This window comes from Falco punctatus, assembly GCF_963210335.1.
Source record: "Falco punctatus genome assembly, chromosome: 10".
In the NCBI taxonomy this organism is placed as follows: domain Eukaryota; kingdom Metazoa; phylum Chordata; class Aves; order Falconiformes; family Falconidae; genus Falco; species Falco punctatus.
This window is the reverse complement of record NC_137590.1, coordinates 18,725,143-18,738,504: the sequence shown is the minus strand read 5'-3', so window position 1 is coordinate 18,738,504 and position 13,362 is coordinate 18,725,143. Positions and strand designations below refer to the sequence as shown.

The window sequence follows — 13,362 nt, the reverse complement described above, 5'->3', positions numbered from 1 at the left end:
GAGAAACCCTGATGTGTGAGCCCTGTGCTCAGCACTGCTGTGACCCCAGGCACATCGGTGCTGGGCAGCTTCCCACCGCACCCCAGACCCCAACCCTCTAGCAGCTGCTCAAGTCTCGCAAAGGTGCTGGCTGTCCCTTCCAGCTTGAAACAGCGAGGGGAAGGTTATGGGGCTGGGAGTGGTCTGTGCAGAGGGAAGAGGACCTGCTAATGGTGATATGGTAAAGCAAGCAATGAGTCATCCGCTCAGTTCGGTGCAGGATGGATGCAGGTTTCATCTCTGCACACAGGAGACAGATGCATAGATGTATTTGCTGGGGGTGGGGTGGAGGGGTGGTGAGGCAGAAAAGGTGCCCTTTGGGGAGCTGGGGAAAGCTGTTCCTCATGTTGGCCCTGTTGCTTTGGCTGAGGGCAGCTTGTTGCACTGGGTGAGTCTGACTGCACTGACCTTGAGAGCTACGACAACCAGAAGCATCCCAGGAGTGCTGTGATGTTTGTGTGCTGCTGCTTGCAGCAGCAGGAATTTGGAAGTCTTGTCTTTTCCTTTATCTTTTCCTTTTTCTCCATGATCACTGGTTTCTTGATCTCTGCTCCCTCTTCCCAGCCTGGGAAAGAGCTGGTTAGTGGCTGGCAAGTGAAAACCTCCCTGAAAAGGCAGAGGTTGTTAAACAAAGAAACAGCTGGGGGGAGCAGGGAAGGGAGGGAATTAAATCTCTTTCCCACAAAACCTTATTCCCAAGTGCTGCTGTCTGTGTAGGAGGCAGGGGGGGAGGAATGGGTAGACAGGCAGAGACAGCAATTGAAAAGGAGAGAGAAGGGAGGAATAAATAGATGTGAGGAGCTATAAAGAAGAAAGCAAAGGTAGAGAAACATGCCATTAGAGAAAAAACTTTGTGATGGAATGAGGGAAGAGGAGGAGACAAAGGGCTGGGGAAAATACCCTCATACCTGTATGTGCAGGCTGTTTTTGAAAATGAGGAAAGCACTTTTATTTTCAGCCTGTGGGACATAAAGGTGCTTAAAGATGAGCACATGGTCATGCCCTTTAAAGGCATGAAAGGGAAGGAGAGTGAAAGGAAAGAAGGGATGATACCCAAGGTAGGGAGTCTGCCTGGGAGGTAGCTAATAACGTGCAGGAGAGGGTTAGGTGCTATGATGGAAGAGGATGTGCTGCCCAGAGCACCCTGGGTCTGGAGGAGAGGAGGTTGGCACGAATGGCTGCAGGCCAGCATGATGCTGACCTGGGCAGTGGCTCTGGTGGCCATGCTGCAGCCATTGGGGGCAGAAAAGGTGCTGAGCTTCTCTGGTGTGGTGTTTGACCGCAGCAGCTCAAGCAAGCCAAAGGGTCTGGAGAGATGCTGGGCAGTTCTGTGGCTAGTTCCAGTGATGGCAAACCACTGACAGAAAGTCCTTTCATGTGTATGCTGAAGAAATGCTGGTCTTTATTTTTGGCTTAGTTTGGTTTCTAAATCTTTTAAAACCTTTTCTAACCTTCACGAGAGGCTTGCACTGCTTTTAGTGGAAACTCATTTAGAAATCAAAAGATTCTTTCATGAGCTGTTTGCAGCAGTGCAGGGCACAGCTGCGGGACAAAGCTCCATGGTGCAGCATAAGCTCTGAGCAAAACCAGCTTTCCTGCTTCCAGGAATCTGGAAACCAGATATGATCAATGAGGAGTGTAGATAAACTGTGAGGTGCTTGGGCTGTGCAGAGCCCTCATTTCTCAAAGAGGCCAGTTTGCCCTTTTGGTGATTTACCCTGCCACTTCTGTGGGCTGCACATAGCTTTCCTAGGGAAAGCAGCAGAAGTGTAACACTTGGTTCATGTAGTATAACCACACGAATACTAGACAGTGTGTGAGTAGCCCAGCTAATTGATATCAAAGCAACTAAGCAGGTAATTTAATATTTATGGCATGATGAATCTGACTCTCCCTGCTTTAACCTCCAAGCCTTCTCCAGTCTTGGGCTCCACGTACTATTTCTTTGTGTCACCATTGTACCAGATGTCAAATGAGGAACTGCCCACCTTTCAGACAGCCTTTTCAGTATATGGCATACTGGTGTCGTGGTCACCATGCCTGGTGCAGCGTGAGACCTAAGGACAGACACTACTTCAGTGCTGCGGTTCCCTCTGCCAACTCCAGTTGACTGTCCTTGAAGACGATGGTGGCCATCAAACAAGAGCATACAAGGGAGGGCAGGAAAGGGTTGGGGGGAGCTTCTAACTCATACCAAGCCATAAGATGTTGCCCAGCTTTGCTCTGATCCCAAACCTGGCATTTTCTATGAGTAGGTTTCCTCCAGGCCAGTGTTTTTGCCTAGATGAAGATTATACCACCACATTTGTTAGCTTGTTTCCCAGAATGGCCAGCAGCATAGACCATTGCTGCAACCCTGGGACCTTCCTCCTGCCTGTCATTAAAGGAGCGATCTGCACTCTGAGCTGCTTTGAAAGAAACATCTATCTGTAGAGGTTTTTGAGGAGCCTCTTTGTTTCTAAATCCAGACAGCTAATATGCTCGTATTTCACTTAGCGGGCAGAAAGCTCTTGGCAGGCTGCTGGCAGCCCTGAAGGTCAGCAGGGGGGTAATGAAGCAGGCGACTCGGCTCTGACTGTTGCCTCCTGTTTACTCATAATTTCCCAAGCTCAAAGTTGACGTGGTGCTGCTTGATGGCAAGCTGCCCGGCAGGGGTATAGCCATGGGAGCTCCTTCTGGCTCACCCTGCTTAGATTGCCTAGGGAGGCTTGCTGGGGTGATGGCTTCGGTGTGCTTTTTAACCCTTTGAAGACCACTTTGTTTGCTGGATTCTCTGGGTGGAGCCACTGCTTTTGTCAGTTCCCTGGGGAAAATGGCTCCAGCTCATCGCCTGCAGTACACCTAGCATCCTGCTCAGCTCTGTAGGCAAGCCCAGCTAACCACTGCAAGGAGGAGATGGCAGTGAGATCCCTCCATCACTGTGAGATCCAGCTTTACAGTAAATTCATGCGGTTGCGCTGCAGTCAATAACACTGGTTTGCACCAGCTGAGGATCTGGTGCTTGCCTTATTTTGCTGTAGCTGCACCAGAAACGCTGACAGCAATAATCCTTGTAGCTCTGATACCTGTGATAACTGAGGAACTAATCCTGGGGGTTTTTGTGCAGTACCCATCTGGATGCAGACTATCACACGAGATCACGTATTAACCACTGCCTAAGCTTAACTTGGGATAATGCTGCAAAAGGAAGGGTAGAGGGTGAGAGAGCAGGGAGGAGCTCTTGATCTGCTTTCTCATAGAACAAAATGTTCTCTCCTTACCCAGGAGGAAGGGAGCTGTGGTGAGCAACTGAAAAGTAAGATTTATTTGTTTGGACATGAGTATCTCCCATCACTGACAAATGGCATTGCATACATGGCCAGGATGGATTTGATTGCACACGGAGCCTAGTTGTGGCAGCCGTAGACAATAGTCAGTCTGACTTGTTTGATGTTCTTGCAGGTACAGGCACTTTAGGAGATGCTTTGAATGCAGCTCACAGTTACTAAAGAAAAAGACAACATTTTTTTTTTCCCAGTTTTGTCTTCTGTGTTGCCTCCAGGTAGCGCGGCATTGGCTTGCTCTGTCCTTTTGCTCACCTCTCATTGCTCTGCTTCCTCTTCCAGGTGCTGTATCATGTCCAGATAGGACACTGCCAGTGTGACAATCATCCCAGGACATCTATTCTGAGGGGTTGAGCTCAGGTGGCTCCTCTGCTTTCTCCAGCAGCCAGGCACCAGAGAAGAGCTGGGATAGCCCCGTGCACGTGGCATCCGGTCACTACCCACAGCACTCAGAGGGATGGATTCCAAAGGCAATGTCCGAAGTGGAAACAAACCCGACGCCAAGGCCCCCAGCTCTGGAAAGCCAGAAAAGCCCAACCCTGGGCCTGCCACGAATGCAGACAAGAAGGAGATCCCCAAAGAGCAGCCTGCTCCTGCCACTGCCACCTCTGCCGCCAAGAAAGCGGGTGGTGATGCCGCCGTTGTGAACAACCACAGCAGCCTGAAACCCAGCCCTGCCACCACGGAGACACAAGAGGCCACCAGCCAGTCCCCTGACTCTGACCACAAGGGAAACAGCTCTGAGGAGTCACCAGGCAGCATCTTCGACAACATGAAGCCCTTGATCATCGTCGGAGGAGTGGCGGTGGCTGCACTCGCTGTGATTGTGGGAGTGGCGTTCCTAGCCCGGAAAAAATGAAGACCGAGACAGGGTGGGGATGAGAAACCCAACCCAGCTGTACAGCTCCTTTTGAGACAAATGCATGCAGAAAAATTCTATACATATCTCTATATATATATATCTAGAGTGAGCTAGATAGGTCAACAAACACCAACTGCAACTCCAAGAGTCTTGTTCAAGACAACTGTGCCAGTTTGACCCGGTGTGGGTAACTCCATGCACTCAGTGTGTTCTTTCATGTAATATATCTTGGCTTATACCACTGTGTATAGATTACAGCTTCTCCTGATCAGTGTAAATGACGGTGTCCCCTCCCCTCCCCTGCTGTCCTCCCTGGGAGACACCCCCACCTCTCTTGCAGTCCCCTGTTTTCAAGTCTGAAGTGTTCTACGTCCCATCCAGAGTCCCTGCTTTGTGTTTTGGTTCGTTTGGTTTGTTTTTAAGTTGGGTTGTGGTAAAGAAGGGGAGGCAGAGCCTAGTGCTAAGGCCCAGTTTGCCTGTCACTGTGTTGGGCTGGTGTTCCATGCTGGGGAAGCAATGGGCAATTGCAGGCAGAAGGCAGCTGCCTGACCAAACAGCAAAGCGTGATCCCTAATAGGTGTCTTGTGTACCTGCTGCTCATCAACCCACCTTTTGAAAACCCAACTCGAAAGTGCCCCAGAGAAAACAGGCTGGCTGCAGCTGGAGGCGGAGGCTGCAGCATGGTGGAGCTGAGCAGCAACTTGGGACGTGGCATCAAGTCATTTCTTGGGCTGAGCTGCCGGGGGAGCGAGCAGCGGGGCCGTGCGCTGACCGACAGCACAGGCAGCAGTGCACGGAGATACCTCGCGAAGTCCTGTGCTGACCTCGGGCAGGCAGCAGCTGCCACCTGCTTGGTTTCTTGCACGTTGGCAGGCAACCTGCGGGCTCTCGTGGCTTGCCGAGGTCATATGGGCAGCGTGTGGGGATAGAGAGACTTTGTTTTGGATCTAGTATTTCCTAAAGTTAGGCTGGGCTTTGCAGGATGCTATGGCCTCAGCCCAAACTCCCTTGAGGTCAGCTGGACTCTCACTGTTCATTTCTCTGGGCTTTGGATCAGGCCTTTCACCTGATTATTTATTTATTTATTTTTTTCCCCACTGAAGACTATGCTCTCTTGGTACATGAGAAGGTAGAAAAATGGGAGACATGAGCTGGTTTTAGGGACAGAGAGCACATGGACCCCATGAGAATAACACTGACCTGCTTTATACCAGGGAAACCCTGTTCAAGGGCACTGGAAGCCCACCTGTCGTGGGGGAACTGCTTACCTCCTTCCTGTGGCAGTAGCAGGGATTTGTGATTCCTCCACGATTGGGAAATGGAAACAAATTCCCAGCCCTCTGGAGCAGCCTGGTTTCATGGGTGAGTACCTTGGCTCTAAAGCCAGACCTTGCAAGAGGGAGAAGGAAGGCAGGTGATGAGAGAGGCTGTTTAGTGCATCAGCTGATGCCCTTCTGGTGGGCAGAACCTATTCTGAAAGCTTCCATTAGACGACTCTTGACTGCTGCGCTACTGCAAAAAAAAAAAGAGTCTTACAAGAAACACCTTACATCTCATTTTTAAATTAGGTCAGAGATTAGATGAGGTCAGAACCACAGAGCCTTGAGCTCGGTGGCAGTTGCAGCCTGCGGGCAGGGTTTTATAGTGATAAGCAAGAGGTGGTGACAGTTCAGTTAGAGAGCCTAAGCCATACATCTTTAAGTGAGCCTGGATGTATACATTCAGTGGGTACAGGGCTAGAGAAAGGTGTAAGTTCCTCAGGGTCTGCCTCTGCAGTGTCTGCTTCTGGCAGGATTACTGGATAAGATGGTAGATGTGTACAACCCTATCTGGCAATTCTCTTGGCTCATGTCTGTCTGTCTTACCTCAGAATTTGGCCTGCTGAATGCACATGGCTTCCCCAAACAACAGGTTTTTTTTGATGCGGCCTGGCCGTTCCTATGGCGGACTTTGTCATCCTCTTTTCCCCTTTTTGTCATTTGCTCATGGAGTATTCCCAAAGGTGCCCAGCCTCTGGGAGTGTCAGATGCTGTCTTCTGAACAACAGCATGCTGCAAAAAGCTGGAGTCTAATGCCTACCTCTACCAGTAAAGAGCCAGGGCTGGGCATGTTGGGTTTTTTTGGAATGAGTGCTACAGCCCCAGGTGAAATCCTGCAGCTTAAAGCACTCTGCATGTATTGTGGATGTGACTCCTTGCAGCAGTGTGTCACAGCCTGGAGAATTTACCCGATTTGAAGCAGAAGGGTCTGTGGAGGGGTATTGCTATAATGCCACTTTCTCTAGAGAACTGATTTCCCCTCACCCAGTTTTGCAGATGGTCAAAGGTTATTTTTAGGGGCGAGAGTGGAGGGCAAACAATAGTGAAGGAATAGGAAGGGTATTTGGAAAGCAGAGATGTGAGAGAATGTAGCTCAGCAGCAGTGCTAGCACAGCTCCCTGGCAGTGACTGTGGCAGGGCTTTGCAAGAGGACACGGTGAGGCTGCTGCATCCACACGTGGGGTCTGGGAGTGCTGCAGAGCCCCTGGACCCTGGCAGTGCCCGAGGCATGTCCTTTTGCCAGACTGGGGAGGGACCCCATTGCATACCAGCTCCCCCTGCTCCTGCTTGCACCCTGAACTGTGCATTCTGGTTCCCCACAAGAGAAATGTGAGTGCACAAGTCAGAAGCAAACCGCAGTATGGTCCTGCCAGGAACCTGATCTCCGTGACTGAGGGGCCTGTGCCCACTGGGTACCGAGTAATGCATCCAAATTACAGGGCATGGATGTGGGGATGGCTATTCCTGGGCTCCTCTTCCCTCAGATCTCTGAAGCACAAAGCTCTTGGCTGTAGGGAAATTTTGCTTAGGTCACTCATGAGGAAGGGAAACCAGTCACTTCTGCTCTGATTCATGTTTTGCCAAAGCAGGTTGGTGACTTTCAGACAGTAACTTCCATTTTCAAGTGGGAGCTCTGTCAACAAGAGACACCTCTACCTGTCCTGTCTGCTCTCTCCCTCTCCGACCTGGGCACAGATTATTTGTTTCAGCAGTGGGTGACGACATTGCAGAGGGGGCATCTATCTATTCTGCCCTGGCCAGCATAGATAGATACAAGGGGAGGAAAGAGGAACACTTGCTTCATTTGAGTCTCCTATTTTGCATTCTAAAGTGTTTTTATTTCCCTGACTTAACCTTTGACAACTTCTGGAAGCGGGACAAAACAGTTCTCAGCCAACGTGAGCCTTAACTATTTCTGTCCACCTCCAACCCCCCCCCCCCCCCGCCCTTAGAGCACTCAGATGCAAGGCCAATAATTTCATCCAGAAATACACTACAGAGCTGGGACCGCAGCTCACCAGCTGGGTATGTAACCGCACGTGAACCCTCCCCAGGCAGTGAACATCGTGTGTCCCATTCCTAAAGGGTTTTCCACTTACTGTCATCACCTAGCGTTGCTGTCTGCTGTCCAGATTCACTACCTGGAACCCACCTCTTTGGCAGTTCGGTTTGGAAAACACCTGTGTTTGTGTGTATGTGTATATACACCGCCCTGCCTTGAAGAATATTCTGCATATGTATGTATACATACATGTATGTTTATATGACTGCAGCTGGGGGTGGGGAGAACCAACCCAACCTGGGGATGACCCTTCATTTGTTCCCCTGCATTCACACAAAGTGTCCGTGATGTCTTTTTTGTGCCATTTGCATCATGCCATGCAGCACCTGAACTCCTTTTTTTGTCCTGGTTTCTTCTTAGTGCAAAGAATGTATGGCTAGTGAACTGCTGAATGTACGATGTGCCCATTTGTGCTAGAAGCTCAAAATTACTGTTCCCTTCCCTGGATAGTAGTGTGGGCTACTCGCTTTAAAATAAGGCACTTCTAGACTATACTGAACTAACTATACTGGACTGTGTTGTAGTGCTTTTCGAAGTGTGGGTCTAGTGTTGATTTGAGTCGGGTAGATCAAGCGTAGATGTCATACAAGCTCCTAAGCCGGGGCAACGCACTCCAGTCCTGACTTGCAAATGACATCCTCTTAGCAAACACTTCCTGTTCTGCCTTAATGTGCCAGGCTGTGCAGTGGTTTCATTTTGAGGAAGAAAAAAAAAAAAAATATCCAGCGAGAACTAGGCTGAGAAGAGCAAATTCACCTCTCTCAGAACTGAAGTGAGATTGAAACCAAATTTGTCAAAGCAGACGGCTTAAATGACTGAACTCGCTGTGCTAAATAAATAGTTGTCTTTTCTCGTACTGAGCACATGCCGTTATTTGCTTGATGTTATTCTTTGTGTGGTGTTTGTGATATGAAGTCCTTCTAGCGATATCTCCATGGGGAGAATGACTAATGCTTAAAACTAATCAGACTCTGTGCTTGGGATTTGAAGAGATCTAGATTGCTAGTTTACTCTTTTGATAAAGTCTATAAACTTGCAAAACTGAATTCAGCCATTGTAGCTTATCACTAAAGCTATAGATTCAATTACTACACTCAATCTCAGTCTATTTTTAAGGAGCCAAAAGTTTTAGTCAAATATAAAGATGTCATTATGCTCTCTTGGACGACTTGATAGAAGGGTTTTAATGCTTCTAGCTTTAAGAAAGGGGAAATGAATTATGCTTTTGCTTCCTCTTTCTACTGACCTACGCTATGGATAAGTCCTGTTATTCCTAACAGTTCTGCCGTAGGACACAAACAAATCTGGAAGCCAAAGGATAATGCAGCAGCATTTTTAGGAGGGTAAGAATGCATTCTTGCAGCTGCTGCTCACCTCTCCAGCTTACGCTTAAGGCGCTGAACAGTTGCTTGCCCTGAAGCACTTCTTGGTTCCCTTAGGTTGAGTGATAAATTAAAAATGGGTTTCTATCTCTGCTGAATCAAAGTGTAGGGGTTGATCCATAGGCTACTGAAAACGGGGAATTTTTCTGTTAGCTTCACCATGCTCTGCTCAGGCCTTTGAGATCTTATTGGTACCAGGGATACAATTGCAGGTCACTGTAAAATGTAAAATGATCTCAATGGCGTGTGGATTATTTTTTTTTTTAAACTTGACAAAACCATTCCCTAGTCCTTCTGCTGAGTGTAAGGAAAGTAGTTTTCTCTGGTATTAACTGAGGCAGCCTGGCTTACAACCATGCTTATATCTACATCTGTATTTGTGTATAAACAACAATGTAACTAAAAATCCTAGAGTTGGTGAGAGATGATTTCTGCCTCAAAAATTTCCCTTCCTTTCCTGGAAATGCCACTGGGGTTTAGAAATCGGCATCCTTCTAACTGTTCTTAGAATAGGTTGAAAATAACAGTCCTGAAGATTTGAGAGAAAAATTATTCTTCAAGAAACAGAGCAAAAAAGGAAAAAAATGTATTTGAAAGGTGAAATTCTTGGAATGTCAATCAGCTCTACACAAAGCTTCAAGTCAGTGCTTCTGAGAGGGTACAAGAAACAGTACAGAGAAATGCAGAGAAAAAAAGCACGATTTCATTGTCTTAACAGTTTTGGTAAGGGCGCATTAATTCTTATACTCTACCCACTTCTTTCTTTTTTTCTGGGACAAAAGCAAAAATGACCAACTCTAATGCCATGCAAATTAACCTTTGCTAACTGACTTTTCCAAATAATCTTTTGTTGGCTCTGTTCAATTTTAAAGGGTTAGTGAAGCAAGAAAAAGATCTGAAGTTTTCTACAACCAACTTTGTATGATTAAGGGAAGCTGCAAGTTTATGATTTGGGCATTTTGAAGGGCTTTCACATGCTTTGCTTTGAAAAGGACTGAAAATCCAACCGACCTGCACTTTGATCCTCTTGGTCTGTGACTTCATGCTAGAGCAGGGATGCTGGTTCCCTTCCCATCTTACTGCAGTCTCATTCCCTTCACCATGAAGCTGGGAGAAATCTCCCAAGCCAGGAAGATCTGCCCACCACAGGGGTAGGCAACTGCATCATATAATCTTTTTCATAAACTGACTGCAGTTCTTTACAGATTAGGCACCTCTCTTCTTGAATAGAACTGGCTTTGATCTGGATAATAAAAATTCTGTATCTAAGTTAATTACATTCTCAGTGCGGAAGGCTGGAATTAGGATATTTCCTGTTGCTTTACACCAGAGGTATTTGGTCTCTTACTCCTTCAGGGAGGAATCCACCGATGCTGAAGATCCAGCCTGGGCTGCCTGCACATTTCAGGTCTTATGAGTGGGGCTCGATTGACAGCTCCGCTGCAGGAGGCAATGAAGCCTGTGCAGCAATCCCCTGGGCCAGGGCTGAAGTACCACCCCCATACTTCAGCATTTTGCTCTGTGGGTTACGAAGAAGCCAGGAGAGTGTGATGAGAGCAGCATCTGCCTAGTACTGTGGATTAAATATTACTGCTCTCTTTTCAGCCCGTCATCCGTCCCTAAACACTTCTGCAGTGACTTTTTCTGCCCTATTGTTCTTTTTAAATCTCTCCTGTCCTCATTCAATTGGAGATTAGTTCTCTTCTGAAGTTTATCCATTTGAAATATTAATTTATCATTAATGGGAATTTATTTTTTAAGTGGCATTAAGGACAGAGAGCACAGAATAAGATGTCTTAGCTGTCGCAGTGAATACATGGCAAAAATGAGAAGGTACTTGATCTAGGTTCATCAAACTGAAGGTAGCTATACAGAAAGTTGATCTCCTTGAGCTAGATTATCTTGAATTAAGCAGCCGAGGTGATGATGCAAGGTGCTACTGGAGGCACTGCAATTTAACTGAGACATTGGCTTGGAACATGCCCACGTGCTGTTCAGCTGGACGTGGCTGGGTCTATCCGACACCATTTTTCTGTGTCTTCTATTGTGTCTTGCTGTGCTTAGCTCAGATCCCGTTACTTTGATTGAGTGGCTCTGAGGAATTTAATCTGTTGAGCAAAGGGGGTTTATGATGAATTTTTCCTCTTCTCTTTTAGATCATCAGTCCAGCCCTGTGACCTGCTTTCTTTGTTAATGCCCAAATTCCTAGGCTGGCTGCTCATGCCAGATCTTCAACTGCTACAAACTGTGCGGCTCCATCAGTTTTTGGAGATCCAATTTATTGCTTGCCTTTTACTGCTTCTTTGGCTACTGCACTGTATTCTCTTTCCTTTTTCTACTTTCTTCCCAGACAGCTCTGCAGATGTGGCCTCTCCACAGTGAGGCAGAACCCCTGCCCCAAGGCTGGGGCAGGGTTTGGGTACCTCTACCCAAAAGAGACAGGCATCCTTTGGCTATCGAGCACCTAAGAGGAGTGCAGGCTGTGCGGCACAGCAGGGAATGTACCAGTTTTCATCTGCCCAAACCACTAAGGCTTGAGGGTCTCAGTCTGAAGATGCCAAGTGCTCTTGTCTGTTATAGGAGCTCAGCAGATGAGAGAACCACAGCTGGAAGGTCCCTTTTCCTTGTCCTTCCTCTTCCGTGCCAGTGTCACTGCATGGCCACAAGCTCTGCTCGGGACCGAAGCCTGCCTGATAGCCAGCTGTGAGGTATTCTGGCTGCTCGAGAAAAGCTGACACAGCACGAGCATACCCTACGCTTGGCTGAAGCCAGTACTTCTTCAGTCCTCCGGTTACCGGACCACAAAAAATACAGGCAGAGAGGTTCCCAAGCACTCCAGAGCTGGCTCTCAGCTCAAGTCAATGACCTGTATTTTTGCTGGCCTTGGAGAATCAGCTCACATGCCAGGGGTGTGCTGCAGGACTGAGGACACAGAAGGCTGCAAGGATTTTTACCATTTGAATGGGCTGCTCAGGTGTTACCATTTGATACAGTAACGCAAGACTGCTGGGCCTTGAAAATTCAGAGCTCATTCAACTAACCGTACTAATAAGTTGATACCCAAAGCCTGCAAGTTGTGTGACAGATCGCAGCTGTTGGCTTTCCAAAGGTGCGAGTGTGGCTCTACCCTGTGCTCTGGCTCTGCTCGCTGCTTTGGACAGTGTGTGCTGCACTCAGATGCTCTGACGTGCAGTACTTGGGGACTTGTGCTCTTTGATGCTATACTCTTCAAATCAAATAGATTATTTTTTCCCCCCTGAAAAACAGGATTTGGGTAGAGTGGGATTTGGACCAACATGTTACTCTTGCTCCTGTTTCTCTTTCAGTTGCTTCCAGATTGAAATTCACAGATGATTTCTTTATTTTTTTATTTTCTCATACTGCAAAGCCCCCATGAATACAGTACCAAAACTCCTGCCAGGAAGAGAGGAATTTTAATCATCTTGGCAACAGTAAAGACCTGCATTGTATCCCTGGTTTTGCCACAGCAGCGTCAAGCAGTCAAGTTTCTGGGGTGATTTGATAAGAACAAGGGTGCCATACAATTTGTCATGTTAAAAAACCAAAACAAAACCAAAAACCAACTACCAAACAAACCAACAAGTTAATAATTTGGCTTTACAAAGTTTTGAGCAGCCCTTCTTAAGCCTGGTGCCTTTTCCCAAGTCACTGGTTAGGACCATTTAAACTGAAATCTTTAAAAGGTGCAATCTCAACTCCCCAGTGAAAACCAACTCTCTTCTAGTGGTAGGTGCAGGTTGTTTACAAATTTTGGAGAAACTACAGTTGTAGAAAGGGAACTCGAAGGTCAGATTACAGGGGTTTATTATTTATTTTTCTTTTGGTTTGCTTGGATTCTGTTACTTTTCCAGGGACTGATCCAAAGCCCTCAGGAGTCAGATGGAAAGCTGACACACTGGTAGCAGGGAAATGCCTGCTGCTACCCTGGAAGCCACAGGCATCTTTCCAACGACATCTGTGGGCTTTGAGTGAGCGCCTGAATGTGTTTTCCAAATCGTAGTAATTTTCAGAGTGACACCTTGATTTCTTCCCTGTACAAACAGACCTGCTTGTCACACATATTTACCTGTGTTCAACATACAGGTTTGGGGTTTTTTTGCTTTCAGAAACAATATGCTGCTAGACACATTTCCTGGAGGGAAATGGACACCTACCTACACACAAAGCTATACAGCTAATTTATACCTTGTTGAATTTATAATCTTGTCTATGCTTCTATGGACACTTTGTATGGGCTGCAGCTCAAATCCTAAAATAGTCAAGAATTTTTCCTTTCCCATATAGTATTCTATTTACTTTGACTTAAAAAAAAAAAAAGCGTATAAATGCAATAATGCAGGTAGACTAGAAATAC

The 13,362-nt window shown here is 47.1% G+C and overlaps 1 protein-coding gene across 5 annotated transcripts in view; it reads left to right on the top strand.

Moving 5' to 3' along the window:
- Positions 1 to 13,362, top strand: part of CEND1 (cell cycle exit and neuronal differentiation 1) — a 22,341-nt gene extending 8,979 nt beyond the window's left edge. For 3 of the 5 annotated variants that reach the window (XR_013930723.1, XR_013930724.1, XR_013930725.1), the window contains one exon: positions 3,645 to 3,819. Coding sequence is in view for 2 of the 5 variants with exons in the window: in XM_080404162.1 (XP_080260288.1) it covers positions 3,820 to 4,221 (402 nt within the window). In the remaining 3 variants the exon portion in view is untranslated. Of the gene's footprint in view, positions 1 to 3,644 lie in introns of all 5 variants that reach the window. The other 2 variants (XM_080404162.1, XM_080404161.1) reach the window with 1 other exon arrangement.